Raw genomic sequence first — 27,405 nt, forward strand, 5'->3', positions numbered from 1 at the left:
CTTTTTTTTTCAATCCTTTCTTAAGGTTTATCTCTTATAAGCACCATATACCTAGATTTTGTTTTGTCACCCATTCTATAGTCTCTTGTCTTTTAATATGTGAGATTAAGTGGGGTGCCTGGGTGCCTCAGTCATTAATCATTTGCCTTCAGCTCAGGCCATAATCCCAGGGTCCTGGCATCGCGACATGCATCGGGCTCCCTGCTCAATGGGGAGCCTGCTTCTTCCTCTCCCACTCCCCCTGCTTGTGTTCCCTCTCTTGCTGTCTCTCTCTCTCTGTCAAATAAATAAAATCTTTTTTTAAAAAGTGTGTTTAATCTTTTTATATTTCTTATAATTATTGATATTTTAATTATCTCTGTCATCTTTTTTGTTTTCCCTTTAACACCTTTTATGTTTCATTTGTTCTCTTCTTGTCTTTTATGAGTTGATAATATTTTCTCTCGTACCCTTTTAAAAATCTACTCCTTTTAAAAAATATTTTATTTATTTATTTGTCATAGAGAGAGAACAAGCAGGGGGAGCAGCAGGCAGAGGGAGAAGTGGGCTCCCTGCCGAGCAAGGAGTCTGACTTGGGACTCAATCTCAGGACCCTGGGATCATGACTGGAGCTGAAGGCAAGATGCTCAACCAACTGAGCCACCCAGGAGTCCCTAAAAATCTACTCCTTTAGAAGCTACTGATTATTTCAAGTACAGATTCTAAATCATATTAGATACAATGTCTCCTTTTCACAACAAATATTTTATTACAACTCTCAATTTCCTAAAATTAAGTATACAGGTAGTATAATCCTTCACCATTTGCAATTTTTTTTAATTTTAAAGATTTATTTATTTATTATTTATTTATTTGACAGAGAGAGAGAGAGAACACAAGCAGGGGGAGCAGTAGACAGAGGGAGAGGGAGAAGCAGGCTCCCGGCTGAGCAGGAAGCCCGATGTAGGACTCCATCACAGGACCCTGGGATCATAATCTGAGCCAAAGGCAGACACCTAACCGACTGGACACCCAGGCGCCCGTATTTTTTTAAGATTTTATTTATTTGGGGGCGCCTGGGTGCCTCAGTGGGTTAAAGCCTCTGCCTTTGGCTCAGGTCATGATCCCAGGGTCCTGGGATCGAGTTCCACAGCAGGCTCTCTGCTCAGCGGGGAGCCTACTTCCCCCTCTCTCTCTCTGCCTGCCTCTCTGCCTACTTGTGATCTCTGTCTGTGAAATAAATAAATAAAATCTTTAAAAAATTTTTATTTATTTGATAGCAAGAGAGAGGGAAAGATAGGTGAGTGGGGGGAGGGTCAGGGAAAGAGAAAGAAGCAGACTCCATGGAGAGCATGGAGTGGGAGTGACCCCCACTTCAGGCTCTGCACTCAGGGGCGACTCTCAGCTGAATGAGGAGCCCAAGCTGAGGGCTCGATCCCAGGACCCTGAGAACACAATCTGAGCTGAAACCAAGAATCAGTTACCCAACAGACTGAGTCACCCAGGTGCCCCAGGGGGAGTTTTAAAAAGGCTGTTGGCTCCCTATATTTTCTTTCTTACTTTGTCTTATTTATTCATAATCTATTAGAACATTTTTTTCCCTGTCACCCATCCCTCTGTTATTTTCTAAGGGGCATACTGTTCATAGATATCTCTACCAATTATTCCACAAGATACAGGACATCAAGATGGGATTGTGACAGAACCAGAAAATGAATGAACATCACCTAGAAATTCTAAATGTGAAGTTGGATGCATTCGCTAGTGTTACCTTGGATTCACTCCTGTGGAGACTGCATATTTTGACTTGTACAGGTTACAGTTGTATTATATGAGGGAGCATTTTTGTTTATTTGCTCGTTTGTTTGTTTTATGTTGGGAAGGAGAGTACATGCTGATGCTGGGCAACAAGGGATGGACTGTAGTGGGTATTTCCCATGCTTTCTGGCTTCCTGGCATATTCCGCCCACCCTATATCCAGGGGTTTGCTACATTATGGAGCCCAAGGTTCCTAACTAGAAACTCCCCTCAAAGTAAGGTACCCTTGACTCAGAGAAGAGTGATGTGGAGAATAAGACATACATGGAATTGATTCTGATGAGTGTCAAAGAGATGCACTAGAGGCCATGGTCCTGATTGCTATGTACCATAACTCTGTTAGCAGTACAAGGTGTGGTACCTGTGCACAATGGAGGTAGAGGCAGCCGTAGGCAAAGTGGGCTATTGCAGAATCTTCCCAAATGATCTTCTTGCCTTTTCCTTTGCCTTCCTCCCACCAGTTCTCAAAAAGCAGCAAAAGGGGTCCTGTTAAAAAATAAATCAGGTGATGTCACTCCTCTTCTCAAAACCCTCGCATGACTCTTATTCACGGTAAAAGCTGATGTCTTTAGAATGGTCTCCAAGACCTGCAACCTAGCCCCCTGATCACCTCTTTGACCTCATCTCCTTATCATTTTTATCTTGGCTCACTCTACTCCCACACTCCACTAGATTCTCTGATATCCCTAAAAGTCTTGGCATCTGCGGTTCCTTCTTTCTGGACCCTCTCTCCCTAAACATTCATGTTATTCATATAATATTCATATTTTATAATATTCATGTTATTGGCTCCATGAGTTTCCTCTTCTATGAAATGCCTCTTTGTATCTCTTGTCATATATGTATGGGGTTTGTTATGCTTTATTTTTTTTAAGATTTTATTTATTTATTTGACAGACAGAGATCACAAGTAGGCAGAGAGGCAGGCAGAGAGAGAGGGAAGCAGGCTCCCTGCTGAGCAGAGAGCCCGATGCGTGGCTCGATCCCAGGACCCTGGAATCATGACCTGAGCCGAAGGCAGAGGCCTTAACCCACTGAGCCACCCAGGTGCCCCTATTATGCTTTACCTAATGACTTAGAGTTGTTCCTGCTACCAGTCTCCTGTAGGCTCATGTTTTGTTTATCTGTTCCAGTTTATAACTTATCTTTTCATTTTTTTTACTGTCATTTGATGAACAAAAGTGCTAATTTTAATATAGTCAAATGTATCACTCTTTTATATTTCTTTTGTGTTCTGTTTAAGAAATCTTTTACCATGAAGTCTAAAATATATTTACTGATACATTTTTTACTAACAGTTTTATTAAAGTTATGTTTTGACATATGAATCATTAATCTTTCTAGGGTTGATTTTTGTATGTGGTGCCAATTCCATTTCCTTTGTGGTTTTTGGCCTATCCAGCTTTCCTTCATGTGGCAATTTCTTCCTTTAGGTCTTCTTAGAAAGGCTTTCAAACACATTATTCATTTCATTAAGGCTTTCAAACACATTACTCAAAATAATCATAGAAATCTCTTGAGTTTCAAATTTTATTTTCTCCCATTTTCTTTCTAATGCTGTTTATGTGTATCTTCTCTATTTTTTTAATCTTCCTAAAAAGTGGCTACACTAAAAAAAAAAAAGTGGCTACACTTTTGGGGCACCTGGGTAGCTCAGTCGTTAAGTGTCTGCCTTCGGCTTAGGTCATGATCCCAGGGCCCTGGGATTCAACCCTGCTTGGCGGGTAGCCTGCTTTTCCCTTTCTCACTCCCCCTGCTTGTGTTCCCTCTCTCACTGTATCTCTCTCCATCCCCTATTTGACAGAGAGAGATACAGTGAGAGAGGGAACACAAGCAGTGGGAAGAGGAACACAAGCAGGGGGAGTGGGAGAGGGAGAAGTAGGCCTCCTGCCTAGCAGGAGGTCCTGGGCTCAATCCCAGGACCCTGGGTTCATGACCTGAGACAAAGGCAGATGCTTAATGACTGAGCCACCCAGGAGCCCTAAAATAAAGTCTTAAAAAAATGACTGCACTCTTTTACAGAGAAACAGCTCATGGATTTATTAATTATCTCTACTAGGATTTTGTTCCTACTTATTTTATTAACATTTGTTTATATCAATTCCTCTTATCCAGTTTTATTGGGAGTATTTAATAGGACTTTGTTAGAATGTGATTAAATTAAAGCTTACTTAATTTGTTTTCACTCTTCCTAATATCCTAATTTTAGGTGAGATTTTCTTCTGGGTATCACACTGTGGCCCATCTCTTAGAGTTTTCATATGGAAGTACTATCTATCATTTTCCTCTTCATTTAAATAGTTTGCAATAGCCAGTGTTATGTTGTCCTTAACCCCAGGATTATTCAGATGTGTGTATTTTATTTTTTATTTTTATTTTTAAAAAATTTTTAAAAGATTTTATTCATTTATTTGACACAGAGAAATCACAAGTAGGCAGAGAGGCAGGCAGAGAGGTGGGGGAAGCAGGCTCCCCACTGAACAGGGAGCCCAATTCGGGGCTCAATCCCAGGACCCTGAGATCATGACCTGGGCCGAAGGCAGAGGCTTAACCCTCTGAGCCACCCAGCACCCCAGATGTGTGTATTTTAATGTACATGCATTTGGAACATTTTATATATTTTGTCTGTTGTTGTTTCCTATTTTCATTTTTTTTCTTTTTTAAGAATTTATTTATTTGACAGAAAGTGATAGAAGGAGAGAGAGCACAAGCGGGGGGAGCAGCAGAGGGATGGGGGGAGCAGCAGAGGGTGAGGCAGAAGCAGGCTCCCTGCTCAGCAGAGAGCCCGACGCAGGACTCGATCCCAAGGCCCTGAAATCATGACCTCAGCCGAAGGCAGAGGCTTAACCCACTGCCCCTATTTTCATTTTTATGTAGTCTGAGAGTATGGCATATGTGATAGCAGTTTGAGGGCTTTATAATGTCTTTTACATCCTACTTTTTGGAGAATTTTTATGACTGTTCCATGTATATTTGAAAAATGTGGGTTTTTTATGAAAATTCGAAAATAATCTTTTTCTGGTTAAAAATAAAAGAAAATGTAGACATATATCAAGCAAATTACTTATGTTATCCCAATATATACTTATACCTACCTTTCTTATATTTGACCTGTTTCTGAAAGATACATTAGTTTGTTACTATGATTGTTAGTTCCTCAAAATTTCCCTATTTTACCACTTTTTGCTGTATATATTTTAGAGCTATGGTTGGATAAATGTTACTAGTGTTGTATGCTGTTGGTAGCAGCATCTTATTAAAATATGGAACATCTCTGTTAATATTGTTTGCTTTGAAATCTGTATAATCTAATACTATCAACACACCTGCTTTCTTCTTGATAATATTCCCTTGTAAATTATTTTTACATTCCCTTTAGTTAAATTTTTACTGTGAAATTTTCACACAAATACTGACGAAAACATCATAATGAACATAATGTATCTATCACCTGCTTTCAACATTTACCAACGTTCCGTTATTTTTGTTTTATCCCCCTACCCATCCTCAGTGATGTTTTTTAAGCTATTGTTTTGCTCGTTAGTATTTCTATATAAATCTTTAAAAGGTAAGTCTTCTTTTTTTTTAAAATATTTATTTATTTATTTATTTGACTGACAGAGATCACAAGTAGGCAGAGAGGCAGGCAGAGAGAGAGGAGGAAGCAGGCTCCCCGCTGAGCAGAGAGCCAGATGCGGAGCTCAATCTCAGGACCCTGGGATCATGACCTGAGCTGAAGGCAGAGGCTTTAACCCACTGAGCCACCCAGGTGCCCCTAAAAGGTAAGTCTTCTAACATAATCACATTACCAACAAAATTAACAGTAATTCTTAGACCTCTGGTGAAAATGTGTGTTCACTAATAGACTTCCACAGATTTTATTCCTTCAACCAGGCTTTGGGAGAAGAAGGAGAACCTGATGTAAGCATAGTCCAACCCTCTAACTGGCCCTATTTTTAAGCTGAATCCCAGAGAGAGACGTTAACTAGCCTGAAGGTAGCCAGTGGGCCCACACCAGAGCCTAGGTCTAGTTCCCTCAAAACACTTTCCCGACTTCTGGGATGACATAGACTTTCAGAAGGCCATAGAACCTCCTACCACTGTCAGGCAGAACTTTCTGGCAGAGGCAATATTTGGTGGGGTTTTGAAGAATGTTTAGGAGTTCACCAGATGAAAGGAATTATGTCTTCACAGCACAACCCCCTCTCCTCCCCAGCACCCTGTCCCTTGGACTTTAGGCTTCATTTATATCCCAAGGACGTTATTATTACTTAGATTTTAATTTACAAATTGAATTTGTAAATTAAAACAAAAATAGCAGTTTTCCTTAGGTGCTTTTTGTCACACGTTGATCATATTAAAAACCATTATTATTTTTATAATTGTTGCCTACTAACGGAGATTGATGGGAATTCAAAGCTCCATTTCCCTCCACCAGCCCTTCAGAAAGTGCCTTCTTGCCCTGGTGGTATCCCTCAGGAGAGGTCTGGAGCACCTCAACTTGTACCCTATTTCCCCAGGTGGTTCCTCCCATAAGGGCTCAACCACCCTTTCTGCAGCCGACTGCCCATTCTGACATCTGTCTTGCCGGGTGGTTTCGTCCAGGGTGGGGCTCCCATTCTGACGTCTCCACATTCTCCCTGAGCGGTTTCTCCAAAGAGTAGACTGTACTGTCTTGACTTCTCCCCTCATCCGCCGATGACTCCTCCCAGGATTCAACCGTAACATGTAAGACGTCTGTCCTTCTCCCTTAGTGATTTTTCCTTCCTGGCTCCCCTCATCCCTGGTGGTTTCTCCCAGTAGATAATGGCTCTCAGCAGAGCTCCATATCCTTAGAGGGAAATTAGCTTTTCTAAATATAACACAGAGTACCAGACCCCATCGCCAATACCTTCCCCCTTCCAGAAGCCTACTTCGGCCAGGGCCTCACCCTTGCATTCTGTGTGGCAATCCTGGCCTCGCTCTCTGAAAACCGGCGGGAGGCCTATTCCTCCGCTGTACGGAACGGACACACCTCAAAGATGGCGGCTCGCGCGCAGAAGCACCATCGGGCGAGACCATGTTCTCGGTCTGACAGCGTCTCTTTCGGGACTTGCGCCATGTTAACTGTTGGCACATGCGGCTTCCAAGGTAACTCAGAGCATGAGCACTAGCAACAGTTCCTGAGAGGAGATGCTAAAGGCTAGACCGGAAGCGGAAGTGGTCCTCGAAAGCTTTTTGGCCGCTGGTGTCAGGAGTTTCTCCGCTTTTTAATTCCGAGAGGTCTCTGAGGTGATTTTGGTTGGTCGTGATTAGGGATTTTGTGGGGTCGATGATCGGGGTGTTCTTCGTAGAGTGAGTGATGGTGGTTTCTGGACTCAGTGGTGAAGAGTTTGTGGCGTCCGTTGCTGTTGAGAGCAGTGTTGAGAGTCTCTTGGGTCAGTGACGGGGGTTTTTGAGATGAATGTGGGATTCGTGGGCTCAGTGATGGGAGTCAGTGGTCAGTGAGCGGTGGAGTCAGTTATGGGGGTTGGTGGGGTCTATGATGAGCTTGCTTTCTAAACATTCATAAGTTATGATGTGTAGCATTTTATTGTTCAAATCGAAGTACTGGCTTTTAAAATTTTAATTATTTTTTTTTCTTTCACCCATGAGTTATTTAGAAGTGCGTTGTCTATTTCATATGATGCCTCTGCGTAATGCTCGAGTTTAAAAATTGCTTTACCCTCTAGTTCTTGGTCGGTTTTCATAAATGTCACATCTATTACATCAATGTGTGTTCTCTATTGTATTGTTTCATATATATTCTGTTTATTTTGTCTGCTTAATTACAGAGAAAGGTAAACTCACTGGAGTGGTGATTTGTCCACTTGTCCGTGTTTCTGTCAGTATCTGCTTTGTATATTTGAAACTATTAGGAAGAGTTGCTTATTTTTAATAATAGATATGACGAAGTAATTCAAAAGATACCGTAACATTCAAGCTCCCACCAATAATTTATAAAATGGGTCATTTCCCCCAAATGCTTTCCAGCATTGGATTTTTTAAAATAAGCTTTTACTGGGCACGTTGGGGGCTCATTCGGTTGGTCGACCAACTCTTGATCTTGGCTCAGGTCTTGATCTTGGGGTGGTGAGCTCAAACCACCCCCGCCTTGGGCTCCACGCTGGATGTGGAGCCTACTTAAAAAATAAAGAAGTTTTTACTATTCTTAGGAAAAATTATATCTAATTGCTCTAATGCACTTTCCTGTTATTAAAATTGGCATCTTTTTGGTTAATTACCATTTAAATTTCCTTTCCTGTGAATTTTCATATCCTGTGTTCAGATTTTTTTTTCTGGGATTTTTTTTTCCATATTGATTGCTAAATTTTTTTTTTTAATTTAGAGATAACTTATTGTTACATATTGAAATTTTGTATATATGTTTATTCATCTTTGTTTTTACAGTGTATTCTAATATATAACTAAGAAATGTCATCTAACCAGGAATATCTGTTTTTTTCTTTTATAACATCTGGGTTTTCTCATATATGTAATAAGGCTCTCTGCCACCCCACCACAATGTTCATACAAACAAATACTACTAAAATTTTAAAAAATATCTTTTGGGGTTTATAAAATACATATACTTAAGTGTTTAGTCCTGCTGGAATTCAACCTAATGTATAATGTATGATGGGGATATAGTTTGTTTTTTTCCAGGTGGATGGTCAGTTATGTCAGTGCCACTTACGCAATAAATGTCCTGTGCACACTCAGTTGAATGCCATTTTTGTTACATATATAAGTCAGTATTGTCTGAGCTGTTGTTTTCTCTGTTTGATTACATCGTTTTTATATTAAGTTTTAATATCTAATAAAGAATGGTAATTGCTGAGATTTATCAGGTGCTTCTTGTGTGCCAGGGAGATGTTGAATACTTTATGAGCATCATCTCATTTAATTTTTATAACTCTGTGAAATAGGTACTTTCATCGTCATTTTTGAAACTAAAATGGAAGGAACTTCTTCATATTCTCATAGCTGAAAGATAGCTGAGCTACAGTTCAAATTTTAAGTAATATTACTCCATTTCTCATGACTAATACCCATCACAGGTTTCATTAAACTTTATATTCTCCACAGCACTGGTTCTCAAAGTGTGGTCCCTGGACTAGCACCTGGGCACTACTTAGAAATACAGATTCTTGGGCCCTGCTATGGTCCGAATGTTTGTGTTCTCCCAGAATTTTTAGGTTGAAATACTAATCTCCAGAAATATTGTATTAGTAGGTGAGGCCTTTGGGAACTGATTAGGTCACGGAGGTGGGCACTTATAAATGATTAGTGCTGTTATAAAACATCCCACATAGCTCCTGAACCCCTTTTACCATGTGAAGACACAGTGAGAAGGTATTGGCTATGAACCGGGAGGAGACCCCTGACTAAAATCGGAGACCATACTGTCTCCTTGATCTTGAACTTTCCAGCCTCCAGAACTGTGAGCAATAAATTTCTGTTGTTTATAAGCTACCCAGTCTGTGGTATTTTATTACAGCAGCCTGGCTAGACTAAAACATTTGCTACCTTCGACCTATTAAATCCGAAACTGAGAGTGAGGTTGAGGATTTTTAACTGTATTCTAAGGAGTCCTCCAAGTGTTTTGAAAGCACACTCAAGTTTAAGGGCTTCTGCTCTGTGTGTCTAGCTCAGGGAACTTCACCTTGGTATTCACAGGAAAGGTTTGTGAGATGAATATCTAGTATCTGACCATGTGGACATTGTCGTTCTAGGTTTTTTTGGTGTCTCTAGGGAGCCCCTGGGTTAGATCTTTCTCCAGACTCCAGCCTGCCTCTCTCCAGCAGCTCTGCTTGAGTTTACAGATGTCTACAAAGCTTTAGACTCCTGAGAGAATAAAGTTTGTGACCTACCATGACCATGTCAGCTAATCGGACCTCTTCCCAGAAATCACTGGTCCTGATTCCAGAGGAACGTGATAATTCATATGAGGTGAGAAGGAAGAATCCTAGGGGGTAGGGATTCAGAGATACCTCTGATATGTCACCAGAGCCTCTGGGCAGGGGCAGATGGGTCACAGGAAGCAACCAGACTTTTACTTCCCTGAAGCAAATCTTGATCTTTCTGTCAAGAATGAGCAACACATGGTTGTCTCCACATCTAGAGGCCAACTGTATGACAGTGGAGAGGTGGAATGTCAAAAACTGCTTTTATTTTGTCCTTATGCTATGTTGATCTTTGGCTGAGGATGAGATTCCTGATTAGAAATAATTTTTGTGTGCAATTCTGAAAGTATTTCTCTATTTCTTCTTAAACTGTTTTTCCTCACATAAATATTTCTCTGTTTTTTAAAATTTGCTTTTTAGATGTTGGTTCTCCACTCATCTATTTTATTAACTACTCCCAGAAATGTTAATCCAAGCAGACAAAAAATATGAAACTTTGCTATAATGTTAATTTTACTCTCTAACAAGAGCATTAAATTAGAAATATGAAGTAAAAGACTTTTGCACAGCTTTGGGAAAAGACTTAATATCTGAACTATACATTTAAAATGATAAATTTTTTGTGTATTTTACCACAACTTTTTTTTTTACCACAACTTTTTAAAAAGTTTAAAAAAAAAGTAAAAGGCAAACAAAAGAAACTCTCATATCTGAAAACTTTTAATTTTTTTTCTACATAAATATTCTTTAAATGGAAAAACCGTAAAGGATCTTAGAAAATTCCTTGTGTTTAATTTCAGTTAAATAAAGAACGACATTTTACCCCTGAAACAAATAATACATTAAATGTTAATTTTAAAAATTTTAAAAAAAGAAGTACATTTTAAAGTTTGTGTGGCAAAGCTAAACTATAGATAGAGGGGAAAAAAAATAGAGATTTAAATGCCTTTTTAAGGAATCCTAGAAGTTTTTGGTGGTGGGGGACACCTAAGGAATAAGTAGCACTTATAACTGAAGAAGTTAGAAAAAGAATTCAATAAATATAAAATAACAATAAGGACTAGAAAATATCAAAAAAATAAGATAAGGGAAGAAATTAGTCATGTAGAGAACAAACATAATTAGTGAACAGGTCTGACAGAAGCATAAGTGGTGGGATGCCTGGGTGGCTCAGTGGTTTAAAGCCTCTGCCTTTGGCTCAGGTCATGATCCCAGGGTCCTGGGATCAAGCCTCGAATCAGGCTTTCTGCTCAGTGGGGAGCCTGCTTCCCCCCACCCCTCTCTGCCTGCCTCTCTGCCTACTTGTGATCTCTGTCTGTCAAATAAATAAATACAATCTTAAAAAAAAAAAAGCATAAGTGGCTTCTGAATGTGGTAGTGATCAAGAATAGGGAGTAAAGATACACTGAAGGTATGTAACAAAACAGGAGAGATAGTTACTGCATTATCAAAGATTAAAACAATCTCAAATGAATATTACACAAAATCATACAAAACTTTGAAAACCTAAACAGAAGGGATATAGTTTTACAAAAAATAAGTGTCAAAATTGATAAATACAGATGGTTTAGAAGCCCCTGAAGAAATTAAAATGTTTATCAGACATTTCCTACACAGTCAAAAATGGTGGAAAACATCATGTGGATTAATAGTTGATCTTTATGCAAAAGTTTTGGGTAAAGATGATACTTAAAATTCCCAACCTTGGTTGTGGTGTTTGTTTTATTGTGTTTACTATATTGATCTTGATGACCAAACCAGTCAAGAACAGTAAAAGAACTGGAAATTACGAACATAGATTCAGTAGTCATAAATGTATTAACTAACTGAATTCAAGAGTACATGAAAACAGTAGTCCAGTAGGGTTTATCATAGGGACACATATGAAACAGACATTATTTTCTCACTTAGCAGTCCACTCCAAAGTTAAAATAATAAAATATCTCAAAAATAATAAAAATGCTATATATCAAAAGATAAGATATACAGTAAAACAATGTTCAGAAATAATTTAAGAAAATAATTTGTCTTATGCAAATAAGTACAAAAATCTAGATGGAGTGGATGAATTTCTAGAAACATACTAAATTTCTCACCAAATTTTTAATAACTATTTAATTTTTTTTTTAATTTTTAAAAAATTTTTTTTTAAGATTTTATTTATTCACTTGACAGAGATCACAAGTAGGCAGAGGCAGGCAGAGAGAGAGAGGGGGGAAAGCAGGCTGCCTGCTGAGCAGAGAGTCTGATGCAGGACTCGATCCCAGGACCCTAGGATGATGACCCGAGCAGAAGGCAGAGAGGCCTCAACCCACTGAGCCACCCAGGCACCCCTTTTAAAAAGATTTTATTTATTTATTTGACAGACAGAGACCACAGCTAGGCAGAGAGAGAGGAAGGGAAGCAGTCTCCCTGCTGAGCAGGGAGCCCGATGTGGGGCTCGACCCCAGGACCCTGGGATCATGACCTGAGCCGAAGGCAGAAGCCTTAACTACTTGAGCCACCCAGGCACCCCACTATTTACATTTTCACTTTTAGGTATTAAGATTTTTATTTAAGCTCATTCTGCTTTTAATAAAATTAGGATTGCAGCTTTGGAGAGATTGATTTACACTGATTTTATTCTACTTCTTGGAATGTTAAGTTTTGTGTAAAGTGTGTGTGCATGCAAATTTTATGTTTAATATTTCTGAATGTTATATAGGCATAAGAATGTTTCAGGATACAGAATTTGCTGTCTTATCAATAATCTATCTTATATAGTTATGAGGTTTTTACAGTGTGTTTCGTTTTATCTTGTTTTTACTTTATCTGTTGGAGCTGAGAAATATTAAGTTTCCCACCACAAATATATTTCTGTCTATATTTGTCTGTAGTTTCTGTTCATAAACTTCAATGCTATGAAGTTTGGTATAGTGATAATAATGGCATCTGAAATTAATTTTGGATTGTGTCCTCATTATGTTTAATATTTTTTTCCCTAGAATTCAGCCCTATCTGTTATTAAGATGGAGGTTCTTGTTTCCTTTCTGTTGGCTTTTCCAGATATGTCTTTTGCTTATCATTTTACTGTCATCCTTCAGGGCCCTTGTGCACTTTTTCTGTACAGCAGTTTGGAAAGATGTTATTTTACGTACATTTCTGATAAAGAACTTCTTTTATGTATCTTTCACCTTAAATTCTGTATTCTTGCTTTGGTTCTCTGTCCATTCTGGTAATTTGGAAGGTTTGGATTCTTTCTGTATAGTTGATTATTTTAATGTGATCTTTTCTCACATTAACATCTTGAACCCAATCTTTTTTTTTTTAATATTTCAAGTTTTTATTTAAATTCTAGTTAGTTAACATATAGTGTAATATTAGTTTCAGGAGCAGAATTTAGTGATCCATCACTTCCATATAACACCCAATGCTCGTCACAAGTGCCTCCTTAATTCCCATCACTCATCTAGCCCATCCCCTGCCCACCTCCCCTCCAGCAACCCTCAATTTGTTCTCTTTAGTTAAGAGTCTCTTATTTTGCCTCCCTCTTTTCTTTTTGAACTGAATCTTTTAATCTCTTGTTTTAGACAATATCTATTAAATTTATGCTGTGACTAATGATAAAAGTTCTATGCTTCCACTTCAAGGATTCTTTTGTTTGTTAGATGTTTTTTATTGAACTCTATTTTTTTTTTCTGTTTTCCTTTAAAAGTTCTTATTTCCATTTCATGTTGTTCACTTCTCTTAATCTGCTCCTTGCTACTTTTTGTGTTTTCACATGGTGTTTTAGTGCTTTTAGAGAGACCTCCCATTGCTGTGTTGCTTTTTCATTTTCACTTCTTTACAGAGTTCTGTCAGTTTATTTTTAAAAAATTTATATAGCCATTTTCTTTAGCCTGTTTGTCCATTATTTCTTCCTTGGACTCTTGGATTCCTATATATTTTAGGCAGTTAACTATTTTAGTGAATTCCTTGAAATCATAGTAAATGTGTTTTCTTCTGTATTGTGGCATTTTATATTCTATATTGTAGCATGTTCCTTTTAATTTCTTCTTTTTTTTTCTCTCGTTCCTTTTGCTGTAGTATCTTTGTACATCAGGAGATATTTATTGTTATCTTTGAATGAGGAGATTTTTTCCTGGACAAACTGTTTATAAGAAGCTCATTTGGTAAGGAGTCAAAGCTAATATGACATCTTCTTTATTCCCCATTAAATTCTGGTGACACTGGGTTTGGGGGCTGAGGTTTCAGTGTATGTAGGGTATCAGTATGGAAATGTGTGAAGAAGAAAAACCGGAACACGTGTATTCTTTGCAAATATATAGGGAACATTTTTTTTGAAAGATTTTATTTATTTGACAGAGAGATCACTAGTAGGCAAAGAGGCTATCAGGGGGGTGGGGGAGCAAAGCATGCTCCCCGCTAAGTAGGGAGCCCTATGTGGGGCTTGATCCGAGGACCCTGAGATCATGACCTGAGCCAAAGGCAGAGGCTCAACCCACTGAGCCATTCAGGCGCCCCTATAGGGAACATTTTTAAAGAAATGACAATGTCTTAAGCCCCATGAATAGAATCAACACATCACAAAGAAGCAAACTATAGTCTCTGACCACAATTAAATGAAGAAATAAAAAAATCATAATTTAGACATTAAAAACCACAAATTTCTAAGATATATATTCCACAGATACAGATGAACTTTCTTCTGTCCTTGTCCTTCCTGTATGCTTTTACCTCCCCTGAATTCAGTGGCCTCCTCTGTATATACAACTCCTGAATCTTCATCTCCATACTAGTTCTCTATTCAACTACTTAGCGTACATCCTTGTATGTGTCTTATCACCTAAATTTCAATATGTGTAAGTCAGCAGTTGCACTGAACTAATAACCGATAATTATTTGAGTCCCTTTTTCTTACCTTCACACCTGATACCAATTTCATCTCCTCAATATCAATCCCTTCTGTAGTTTTACTACTCCAGCCTTAACTTTAGGTAAGTAAGAAATTCATATTGTCTTAAATGAATTGTGCGGGGGTCTCAAGACTGATTTTCCAGTTTTGCCTATTCCAAAATGTTCTGTTTTGAGAATACTCCTTCTTCAATGTATTTTTATTTATTTTGAAACAGTTCTAGATCCTCATAGGGCATTGCAAAATATAGTACAGTGGTGGTTCATGACTCTTTGTGCATTACTGATTGTTAATGTTTTTTTGAGGATGTCTGCACATAAGTTCATGAGATATATTGTCCTGCTGTATTTATTTCATGCTGTCTTTGCCTAATTTGGTATCAGGGTAATGCTGGCCTCACAAAAATAGTTGGGAAGTGTTCTCTCTTATTTTCTGGATGAGACTAACTCTTCTTTAAATATTTTTATTTATTCATTTGACAGAGATCACAAGTAGGCAGAGAGGCAGGCCGAGAGAGAAGGGGGAGACTAACTCTTCTTTAAATATTTAGTAGTATTCTCTAGTAAAACTCTCTGGGACTGGAGATTTCTTTTTCCAGGAACTTTTATTTTATTTTATTTAAGATTTTATTTATTTATTTGACAGAGGCAGAGAGGCAGGCAGAGAGAGAGGGGGAAGCAGGCTCCCTGCCGAGCAGAGAGCCCAATGCGAGGTTTGATCCCAGGACCCTGGGACCATGACCTGAGCCGAAGGCAGAGGCTTTAACCCACTGAGCCACCCAGGCACCCCTTCCAGGAACTTTTAAATTAAGAATTTAATTTAATGGTTATAGGATCATCATCTTTTCTATTCCATAGTAGCTAACTTCTGGGAGCTTGCAGTTTTGAAAAAAGTGGTACATTTCTTCTAAGTTTTTCCATCTATTTGCATAGAGTTTTTATAGTCTCTTATTTTCCTTTAAATGGCTGCTGGATCTGTATTTTTTTAAGATTTTATTTATTTGAAAGAGAGAGCACGAGTTGGGAGAAGAGCAGAGGGGGATAGAGGGACAAGCAGACTCACACAGGGCTCGATCCCAGGACCCTAAGATCATGACCTGAGCCGAAGCCAAGAGTCGGATGCTTAACCACTGAGCCACCCAGGCACCCCTGGATCTGTACTGATATTTCCTATTTCATTACTGACATTGGTGATTTGTATCTTTTTATCTTTGCCAGTCTGTTGACTACCAGATCAGTCAAGAAAGCTTATCAATTTTATTGAATTTTTTCAAATAACTGGATTGTTTTATTGATTTTTCTTGTGTGGTTTTTTTGTTTTGTTTAAGATTTTATTTATTTATTTGGCAGAGAGAGAGACAGAATAAGTAGGCAGAGTCGCAGGGAGAGGGAAAAGCAGACTCCCTGCTGAGCAGGGAACCTGACACAGGGCTTGATCCCAGGACCCTGGGATCATGACTTGAGCCGAAGGCAGACCCTTAACTGACTGAGCCACCCATGCACCCTTTGTGTGTTTTTTAAAATTTTGTTTTCAATTTCAATGATACCTGCTCTTTATTATATTCTTTTTTCTGCTTGCTTTGAGTCTATTTTGCTCTTTTTTTTGTTTCTTGAGGTAGGAATTTAGATTAGTGATTTATCAGTTTTCCCCTTTCCTTTTTTTTGATTTATGTTTGTCATATAACATTGTGTTAGTTTCAGGTATATACAACATAATATGTTATTACGTAAATATGGTATTTGTATATGTTGTGAAATGATCACCACATTAAGTCTAATTAATATTCATCACCACATATGGTTGTAATTTTTTGTGTGATGAAAACTTTTTAAGATTTACTCTTAGCAGCTTTATACATTACGATACTACTAACTATAGTCACCATGCTGTAACATTATAGCCCCATGACGTATTTATTTTACAACTGCAAGTTTACCTTTTGACTGCCTTCACCTATTTGGCCAACTACCCATCCCCCACCTCTGGTAACCATTAATCTATTCTCTGTCTGTGACTTTTGTTTTTTTATTTTGTTCTGTTTGATTTTGAGAGTCATATATAAATGAGATCATATGGTAATTGTACTTCTCTGTCTGACTTACTTCTCTTGGCATAATATCCTCAAGGTCCATCCATGCTGTCAAAAAATGGCAAGACTACTTTCCTTTTTATGGCTGAATAATATTCCGTGTGTGTGTGTGTGTGTGTGTGTGTGTGTGTGTGTGTATGTGTGTATCACATTTTATCTGTTCATCTATTGATGGACACAGGTTGCTTTCATGTCTTGGCTACTATAAATAGTGCTGCAGTAAACATGTGGGGGTGCATGTATTTTTTTTTTTTAATATTTTTTTATGTAAGGGATGCCTGGGTGGCTCAGTTGGTTAAGTGTCTGCCTTTGGCTCAGGTCATGATCCTAAAATCTTGGGATTGAGTTCCACATCGGGCTCCTTGCTCAGCAAGGAGCCTGCTTCTCCCTCTGCCTGCTACTCTCCCTGCTTGTGTTCTTTCTCTGTCAAATAAATAAAATCTTAAAAAAAAAAAAAAAGACTTATTTGAGAGACTGTGTGTGTGTGTGCATGCATGAGTGGAGGGAGGGACAGAGGGAGAGAGAGTATTCCAAGCAGGTTCCATGCTGAGCTCAGAGCCTGATACAGGGCTTGATCTCATAACCCATGAGATCATGACCTGAGCCAAAACCAAGAGTCCGATGCTTAACTGACTACCATCCAGGCATCCCTGCATATATCTTTTTGAGTTTGTTTTCATTTCCTTTGGATAAATACCCAGACATGGAATTGCTGGATCATTATGGTAATTCTAGTTTTAGTTTTTTGAGAAGCCTCTATACTGTTTTCTATAGCTGTTGTACCAATTTACTTTTTTTTTTTTAATTTTTTTATTTCTTTTCAACGTAACAGTATTCATTGTTTTTTCACCACACCCAGTGCTCCATGCAATCTGTGCCCTCCCTAATACCCGCCACCTGGTTCCCCCAACCTCCCACTCCCGCCCCTTCAAAACCCTCAGGTTGTTTTTCAGAGTCCATAGTCTCTCATGGTTCACCTCCCCTTCCAATTTCCCTCAACTCCCTTCTCCTCTCCATCTACCCTTATCCTCCATATTATTTGTTGTGCTCCACAAGTAAGTGAAACCATATGATACTTGACTCTCTCTGCTTGATTTATTTCACTCAGCATAATCTCTTCGAGTCCCGTCCATGTTGCTACAAAAGTTGGGTATTCGTCCTTTCTGATGGAGGCATAATACTCCATAGTGTATATGGACCACATCTTCCTTATCCATTCATCCGTTGAAGGGCATCTTGGTTCTTTCCACAGTTTTTTTTTTTTTTAAAGTAGGCTCCATGCCTAGCATGGAGCCCAATATGGGGCTTGAACTCATGACCATGCAATGAAGACCTGAGCTGAGGTCAAGAGTTGGCCGCTTAACCAACCCAGTCACCCAGGCGCTGCTTCCCACCCCCACCATGTATGCTTTTACCTACAGTGCACAAGGCTTCCCTTTTCTCTACATCTTCATCAGTAATTTTGTTTTGTTTTGTTTTGATAATAGTCATTCTGACAAGTGTAAGGTATCTCATTATGGTTTTGATATGCATTTCCCTAATGATTCGTGATATTGAGCACCTTTTCATGTACCTGTTGGTCTTCCATGTTTTTGGAAAAATGTCTGTTCAGATCCTCTGCCCATTTTTGGATTGTTTACCCTTTTCTAATGTAAGCATTTAGTATAATTTCTCTTTCAGTATTGCTTTATCTGCATCCCACAGATTTTGACACATTGTATTTGCACTTTCTTTCAGTTCTGTGTATTTTTAAAATTTCTTTGAAAATTCCTCTTTGACATACAGATTACTTAGAAATGTGTTGTTTAATTTCCAAATATTTTATGGCTTTCCAGATAGTTTTTGTTATTATTTTGTAATATAATTCCTTTGCAGATTTTTCTGTTGTCTTTGTTACTGATTTTTAGTTTGATTTCATTATGGTCAGAAATGCTATATATTACTTCAGTTCTTTTCAATTTATTGCAGTTTGTTTCACAGGCTATAGTATCATCTATCTAAGTCATTTTTCTGTGGGTGCTTGAAAAGAATGTGTACTTCACTGTTGTTAGTTGGAGTACTCTATAAATACCTAATAGATCCTATTGTTTGTTCTTCTAATTTCCTATCTATTGTTTCTATAAATTGCTGAGTGTGGGAATTCAAGTCCCTATAATCCTTTTTTTTTTTTTAAAGATTTATTTATTTTAGAGCGAGAGAGAGACTGTGGGTGAGTGGGGGGAGGTGCAGAGGGACAGAACCCCCAAGCAGACTCCCCACTGAGCGTGGAGCCAACATGGGGCCCCATCTCATCACCCACAAGATCATGATGTGAGCTGAAACCAAGAGTCTGACACTCAACCCACGAGGTGCCCCTCCTATAATCCTTAAAAAAAAAAAAAAGTTTATGCCAGGTAGAAATACTCATTCCTTCAATTATGCATTTACAGATTAAAAAAATTTTTAATAGGAGAATCATGTTTTTAAAAAATATTTTATTACAGAAAAAAGTAAATGTATACAGAAGCAGAGAGAGTAGTTTAAGGAGCCCTTGTATCTGTTGTGCTTACCACCTAGCTTTAGTAGTTGTTAATATTCTGGCATTCTAACTCCATCTAAAACTACCCTGCTGCCCCCTTAGCTGCTGGATTATTTTAAAGCAAATCCCAAACGTGTCTTATCTGTAAATACTTGGACATGAATCTCTAAGAGATGAGAATTCTTTTTTCTTTCTTTTTGCTTAACATAACCAGTAAGTCCTTATCACACCAAAAACAACATTAATTCCTAGATATCATCTAATACCTGGTTATTGTTTGAGTTTTTTAAAAATATGTGGTAAATGTCTTTTTAATGTTGGTTTGTTTTAGTGAAGGGCCAAAGTCTACAAGTTGCATTTGGTTAGTATGACTCTTAAGTCTCTCCCTTTTTTTAAAGATATTATTTTTAAGTAATCTCTACACCCAGTGTCACCTGCTTTACCAGCTGAGCCAGCCAGGCACCCCCTTAAGTCTCTTTTAATAAAGAAAAGATTCCCTTCTACTATTTTTTCCATTGTAATTTATTTTTTGAAGAAATGGGCCATTTGCTGCCTTCTGGATTTAGCTGACGATTCAGTCTTAATATTGTTCAATATGTTCCTCTTTCTTTCACTTTTATCTATGAATGATTTTTTAAATCTGGAGGCTTAAAAGATTCAGGTTGGATTTTTTTGTTTGATAAGAATACTTAATGGATCGTATAATGAAATTAATTATATCATGTCAGGAAGACATAATTTTTGGTTGTTTCTCTTTTCGTAATGTTAAAATTGATTATTGAATGTAGATGTTATTAGCTGGTCCATCTTTTGTAAACTTTAGCCTTTCACCTGAAACAGTTAAGCACCCATTAATGATTACTGAAACAATTCATTATTTCACAGGAATTACAAAATTATGATATTCTAATTCTAACTTCCTCATTTATTAGCTAGACTCATTCTTTAAGAAACTTTTCCTCATATTTATTTGGTTACCTGCAATAGGGATCTTATATGAAAAAAATTAATACAAATCTAATTAATTACCTTTACTAAAAGTAAAAAATCTTTACTTGTTCTGCGATCAAACTGTTTTTTCTCTAACCACCTTCCTGACATATCATGCAGACTTCTATTATATAGAGCTATTTAGTGTTCCTCAAACTCATCATGTATTTTCCTATCTCCTCACCTTTACTTGCCTTCTCTGGGAAATGACCTTCCCTACCCTCCATTTTGTATTACACTTATCTTTTTTCTTGTCGTTTTTAAGATTTTATTTATTTATTTTTGCGAGAGAGTGAGAGAGTGCACACTAGTTTTGGGGGGGCAGAGAGAGAAGCAGACTCCCTGCTGAGCAGGGAGCACAATACAGGACTCGCTCCCAGGTCCCCGGGATCATGACCCAAACCAAAGCCAGACACTTAACCAACTGAGCCACCCAGGCCCCCATACTCATCTTTCAACTTAAATTTAACTAATAAAAACTTACTGCCCGGTGTCAAATACACCTTTTCCTTTCTTGGGTCCTCAGTGTGTTCTACACAACAGATTTACTTTTTGACACTTTAGTAAACATGTGTCTTCTTTTTTCCTTCTTTTAAATCTTAGGTCTTTTAAGTTGCTAAGAGGTTAGAAACATAAGTAATTGGTTTCTTTGTTCCTAGGACTAGCATAATGGCTGGTCCTAAATTGCTCAGAAGCTGTATCACAGGTCATTCATCTACTTGCTAAAAGACTAAAAGAGAGCCTATTTCATTCTTCTGCTTTGAAATATAATTAACTGACTGTAGTGTAGAACAAATGGCAGAAATTCTTAATTGGATTTCTTTCTTCCACAAGATATTGTGAAAAATTAGATATTGAATAGGCACCCTATATGAAATATCATTTTTTAAAGTTCCTGTATTACACAGGTATAATGTATGTATTTATCAAAACTTCAGATGATACATCGTGGATTTGTACATTTCATTGTGAGTATATTTTACCTTAAGAAAGGTAGACAAATATTATACTCTGGTTAATGATTTGCACTTTCAAGTATTTAGTTCAAAGTGTACTGGCATTTATAGTTAACTCTGAACTGCATAGAAGTAAGATGGATTGATGGATGGATAAAAGGACGGATAGATGTGTGATAAAACAAAAAGACTAAAATGCTAATGATAGATCCCAAATGGTGGGTATACAGGTTTTCACTGTGTAGATTCTTTTAAATTTTCTGTATGTTCAAAATTTTCCATAATAAAATGGAAAATAAAATTTTCCATAATAAAGTAAAAGGGAAATGGGACGTGAGTTTTTAAAAAGAGGAACCTGCTTGGATGGTGCAGTCATTTGGGTGTCTGACTCCTGGTGTTGGCTCAGGTCATGAATGGGGTCATGAGATTGAGCCCCATGTTGGGCTCTGCACTCAGTGTGGAATCTGCTTGAGATTCTCTCTTTCCCTCTACCCCTCCCACTCTGGCTCTCTCTCTAAAATAAAATCTTTTAAAATTAGGGGGAAAAAAGGAGGAAGTAAATTAACAACAAAACCAACATTCCATATTCCTAAATATAGTCTCTCCATCCCCCAAAGCTAACTATTCACATTGAACAGGAATGTGCCCTTACAGGGATCGGTGTCCTTCAGGGATGTGGCTGTAGATTTCAGCAGAGAGGAATGGCAGCATCTAGACATTGCTCAGAGAAACCTCTACCGGGATGTGATGCTGGAGACCTACAGTCACCTGCTTTCTGTAGGTAAGCATAGTCACTTCCACACAGTGTTTCCATTCTCAGTTGCTGAATGCTATGAGATATCTTAAGTGTGATGGTTCTGTCCTTGATTTATCTAGGATCCTTTATCCCTTTGGGCATTCTGAATATTACTCTGTTCCCAGAAATATATGGTTCCATTCCTGAAGAACAAAACTTCATCAAACAAGACTTTATTGATTGTGTTTTGAAACACAATTAGCTGGATCCGGTCCTTTATCATTTCTTATGAACAGGGTATGAAGTTCCCCAACCAGAAGTTTTCATGTTGGAGCAAGGACAGGAGCCATGGGCGTTGCAGGGTGATCCACATCAGAGCTGTCCAGGTGAGTGAGTGTGACCCAGACAGATGGGAGAAAGGGGAGCAAATCTCAGCTGTCTTGAGAAAGACTGGCATCTTTGAAATGCTATTAAGATGACTCTTTTGGGAGGCTTTAACTTTTTGTTGCCCTGCCTGAAGACCCTTGACATTGGCCTCTCAGATGACTAAATGCCTTCACCATGTCTAATCATCATTTTCTTTGGCTTTTTGGAATCTGGATCACATGCCAATCTGCCTCATGCAGGGTTTTCTTTTTTTTTTTTTTCCTTGGTTATGCTCCTTTTCTCAAACATTCTTTTTCTTTCTGCCTTCCCCATTGTCCAAGATTCTTTATGCATTCAGGCATTCATAGATCTGCTTTCTTTCAAAATAGATTACACACTTCCACTCCTGGTAGTCCTCTGTCATTTTTCTTTCCACTATGGCATGCTTCAGAACATTAACTCCAACCAGCCTCTCTCCCTTTTTTCTCCATAGGCACTGACATAAGATTTCTTATTTCCTCATTCCCCATGCCTTTCACCCAACTGATGACTTTGTCTCTTAACCCTTAGGAGTGCTTTTCTGTTATTTCCTTCCAATGTTGGTTGACTTCACACTGACTGAAAATCAGCTCGTTGGCTGATTTTTGTAATTGTTTTACTTCTGTACTTCACATGATTGAGTTTAATCATGGTCCTCATTCAGGGCGCACTGTCATCATCAGCCTGGGTAAAGATTCTCTATTGTAGTAGTTGGCCCTTATCTGCAATTTCACTTTCTGCAGCTTCAGTCACCCATTGTCTAAAAATACTAAGTGGAAAATTCCAAAAATAAACAATTCATAATTCTTAAAGTGTGTGCCTTTCTGAGTAGCATGATGAAATCTCTTGCCATCCCACTCCATCCAGCCTGGGAGTTGAATCATCCCTTTGTCCAGCATATCCATGCTATAAATGCTACCTGACCATTAGTCAGTTAGTAGCCATCTTGGTTATCAGATTGACTCTCATGATATTGTAGTGCTTCTGTTAACGTAGCCCTTATTTTACTTAACAGTGGCCCTAGAGCACAAGAGTAATGAAGGTGGCAATTCCAATATGCCAAAGAGAAGCCATAATTTGCTTCCTTTAAGTGAAAAGTTGAAAGTCCTTGACTGAATAAGGAAAAAAAAAAAAATCAGGTTCAGTACTGTCCAGGGATTCAGCAGATATCCATGAGGGTCTTGTAACATGTCCCCTTCAGATAAGGGGAGGAACTCCTGTATTTTATTTTTTGATTTATTACCATTTCTTTTGCCCCACACCCATCTCACTTCTCACCATAGGCAGTTGTTTTATGTGATAGAAACATATTTTTTAATGCATGTCTATTTTAAAATTTAAAGTGACTTGGGGTGTTATTAATTTATGTAAATGTTGCTGTGCTATATATCTTGTTCTTTGCCTTACTTTTTCCACTTTTGTCCATGGTGGGTTATGTTCATAATGTTTATTTACTCTGACCAGTGAATTATATCCTAGAATATTTCCTTTCATCACTGTCACTAGCCTCTTCAACAAATGAGTCACCCTTTTCTCTGTGTTCAACATGGATGAGCCATTTGACCCTTCCCCTCTAGCCTCTGCTACATGGTCTTTGAGCTGAAATATCATTCTCCTTTGAGAAGAGTTTAGGTTTCAAATGTTACAGCAGAGAATTTTTGAAAAAGCTGCTTTCTACATTGAGAAGGAGGTGATGCTACAAATGAAATTTTGTTATATTTCATTCTAGAAGAATTGTGGCAGATTGGTGACCAGATAGAGAGCTATCAGCAAAGAGAAAACAAATCTTTAAGAGAGGTTTCTTTCATCAAGAAAATTTTGACTACAAAGAAGGATTATGAATATAAGGACATTAGAAAAATAATTTATGTGAGCCAAAACATTCTTTCACCAAAAAGACCCCACCAGTGTGACTCATTTGGAAATGCTTTGAAGTATAATTTAGATTTACACAGTCATTACAGAAACAATGCATCAAAGAACATAAATAAGATTACTGAACATATTAAGATTTCTTCCTATACTGACCCTGAGTGTTCTCCAACAGGAGAGAAGTTATGGGACCATAATCAATGTGGAAAAATCCTCAGCTATAAACAAGCACCCTCTCAACATCAAAAAACTCATACTGGGGAAAAATCTTATGAATGTGCTGAATTTGGAAAGATCTTCACCCAGAAGTCACAGCTCAGGGTACATCTGAAAGTTCATACAGGAGAAAAACTCTATGTGTGCATTGACTGTGGCAAGGCTTTTGTAAAGAAGCCAGAATTCATTACACATCAGAGAACCCATACTAGAGAGAAGCCCTATAAGTGCAGTGAATGTGGAAAAGCTTTTTTCCAAGTATCTTCTCTCTTAAGGCACCAGAGAATTCACACTGGAGAAAAACTTTATGAATGCAGTGAGTGTGGAAAAGGATTCTCTTATAACTCCGATCTCAGTATACATCAAAAAATTCATACTGGAGAGAGACACCATGAATGCACAGATTGTGGCAAAGCATTTACGCAAAAGTCCACGCTCAAGATGCATCAGAAGATTCATACAGGTGAGCGATCCTATATATGTATTGAATGTGGACAGGCCTTCATCCAGAAGACACACTTGATTGCACACCGAAGAATTCATACTGGAGAAAAACCATATGGATGCAGTAACTGTGGGAAGTCCTTCATTTCTAAGTCACAACTCCAGGTGCATCAACGAATTCACACAAAAATGAAACCCTTTATATATACTGAATATGGAAAGATGTTCAACAATAGTTCCAACCTCGTCACACACAAGAAAGTTCAAATTAGAGAGAAATCTTCCATATGTAATGAATGTGGTAAGGCCTTTACATACAGGTCAGAACTGATTATACACCAGAGAATTCACACTGGGGAAAAACCTTATGAATGCAGTGAATGTGGAAAAGCCTTTACTCAGAAGTCAGCACTCACGGTGCATCAGAGAATCCATACAGGAGAAAAATCTTATGTGTGCATGAAATGTGGACTAGCCTTCATCCAGAAGGCTCACTTGATTGCACATCAAATAATTCACACAGGAGAGAAACCTTATAAATGTGGCCACTGTGGGAAATCCTTTACTTCCAAGTCACAACTCCATGTACATAAACGAATTCACACAGGAGAAAAACCTTATACGTGCACTAAATGTGGGAAGGCATTCACCAACAGGTCAAATCTTATTACACATCAGAAAACTCATACAGGAGAGAAATCCTATATATGTCCTAAATGTGGAAAAGCCTTCACACAAAGGTCAGACTTGATTACACATCAGAGAATTCATACTGGAGAGAAACCTTATGAATGTGGTACCTGTGGAAAAGCCTTTACTCAAAAGTCACACCTCAACATACACCAGAAAATTCATACTGGAGAAAGACAGTATGAATGCCATGAATGTGGGAAAGCCTTCAACCAGAAGTCAATACTCATTGTGCATCAGAAAATTCATACAGGAGAGAAACCTTATGTGTGCAGTGAGTGTGGAAGAGCTTTCATCCGGAAATCAAACTTCATTACTCATCAGAGAATTCACACTGGAGAGAAACCTTATGAATGCAATGACTGTGGGAAATCCTTCACCTCCAAGTCTCAGCTCCTGGTGCATCAACCAATTCACACAGGAGAAAAACCATATGTGTGTGCTGTGTGTGGAAAAGCCTTTAGTGGCAGGTCAAATCTCAGTAAACACCAGAAAACTCATACTGGAGAAAAGCCCTACATCTGTTCTGAATGTGGGAAGACCTTTAGACAGAAGTCAGAATTGATTATACATCACAGAATTCACACTGGAGAGAAACCTTATGAATGCAATGACTGTGGCAAATCTTTCACTAAGAAATCACAACTCCAAGTGCATCAGCGAATTCACACAGGGGAAAAGCCTTATGTGTGTGCTGAGTGTGGAAAGGCTTTCACAGATAGGTCAAATCTGAATAAACACCAGACAACGCACACTGGAGACAAACCCTATAAGTGTGTAGTCTGTGGAAAAGGCTTCGTCCAGAAGTCTGTGCTCAGTGTCCATCAGAGTATTCACACTTGAGAGGAACAGTATGAGAAAACCTCAGTGAGATCAGGTCTGATTGTACATCATTGAATTTGTTCAGAAAAATACGCATATTATCATAAGTAGAAATACCCCATCAAGATGTCACACATTACTATATAGAAGAGGGCCCTGAATGAAGGGGGCCCTTCACACATTGTCACCATCTTCATTAAGCCTTGAGGCATTCATACAGGAAGAAAAGTAATTTTGTCAATTTGGCAGATCAGAAGAAGGCTTCTCCTGAAAAATATGATGGAACGGGGCACCTGGATGGTTCAGTTGTTTGAGCATCCAGTTCTTGCTCTTGGCTCAGGTCTTGATCTCATGGTTGTGAGTTTGAGCCCTGCATTGGGCTCTGCACTGGGCATGGAGCCTACTTAAATATATATATGATGGAACATTGTTACCAAATTCTGCAGAGGAAAGTTTATGTTATGTTGTCTTAATGATAATCCTGTTTACTGTGGAATAGGTAAAGTGCCAACAAGTTGAATGGTAGAACAACATAATATATACAATAGTGACAAACCCTAAGTTCTGTGAGATGTTTGCTGCAGAACACATTGTCTAACAGTTTCAGGTGTGTTCTTATTCTTCTGTTGAATCTAACATGGTTGTGTGTATCCAACCCCCATTGAGTATTTCCATCAAGAAAGAGAGAACTCAGTTAAGAGTTCTTTATGTATAAGGACACAAACCTCAATGTATATGTTGACCCATTATCCTCTAGCATCATGACTTAAAACACCCTTTAGCATCTACCAGTGAAGTGTCTTGGACCCATATGAATCCTTAGCACATCATCTTCTGAATGCGCTAAACATGGTGTCTGCTGACTGCCATTATCTCATTTAGCTCCCAGCACAGTGTTTTGTGAACTTCCACTATCCTCGGAAAGTTTCTGAGGTAGAATTTTTGGGTCATTCTGGTCAACTTTTCATCCAGTCTTCCTTTTGCTATCATAGTTCTTCCAGCTAATTTGCCTTCCTTAATGAGCTGATATTTATAATAACAAGTCAGTAAC

The 27,405-nt window shown here is 38.2% G+C and overlaps 1 protein-coding gene across 1 annotated transcript; it reads left to right on the plus strand.

Moving 5' to 3' along the window:
• The first annotated feature begins 9,695 nt into the window (after positions 1-9,695).
• LOC308358359 (uncharacterized protein) lies at positions 9,696-26,907 on the plus strand. The gene is made up of 4 exons (XM_080828543.1): positions 9,696-9,768; positions 21,824-21,950; positions 22,202-22,291; positions 24,358-26,907. The coding sequence occupies exons 1-4, from the start codon at positions 9,697-9,699 to the stop codon at positions 26,373-26,375; spliced, it is 2,307 nt and encodes a 768-aa protein (XP_080684669.1). The 5' UTR covers position 9,696; the 3' UTR covers positions 26,376-26,907.
• Positions 26,908-27,405: the final 498 nt, after the last annotated feature.

Source organism: Martes martes (assembly GCF_963455335.1).
Source record: "Martes martes genome assembly, chromosome: 17".
Taxonomy (NCBI): domain Eukaryota; kingdom Metazoa; phylum Chordata; class Mammalia; order Carnivora; family Mustelidae; genus Martes; species Martes martes.

Coding starts and splice junctions, on each gene's coding strand:
- LOC308358359 (XM_080828543.1), top strand. CDS start 9,697: ATGTCAGCTAATCGGACCTCTTCCCAGAAATCACTGGTCCTGATTCCA. Junction 9,769..21,823: donor AACGTGATAATTCATATGAG/GTGAGAAGGAAG, acceptor GTGCCCTTACAG/GGATCGGTGTCCTTCAGGGA. Junction 21,951..22,201: donor CAGTCACCTGCTTTCTGTAG/GTAAGCATAGTC, acceptor TCTTATGAACAG/GGTATGAAGTTCCCCAACCA.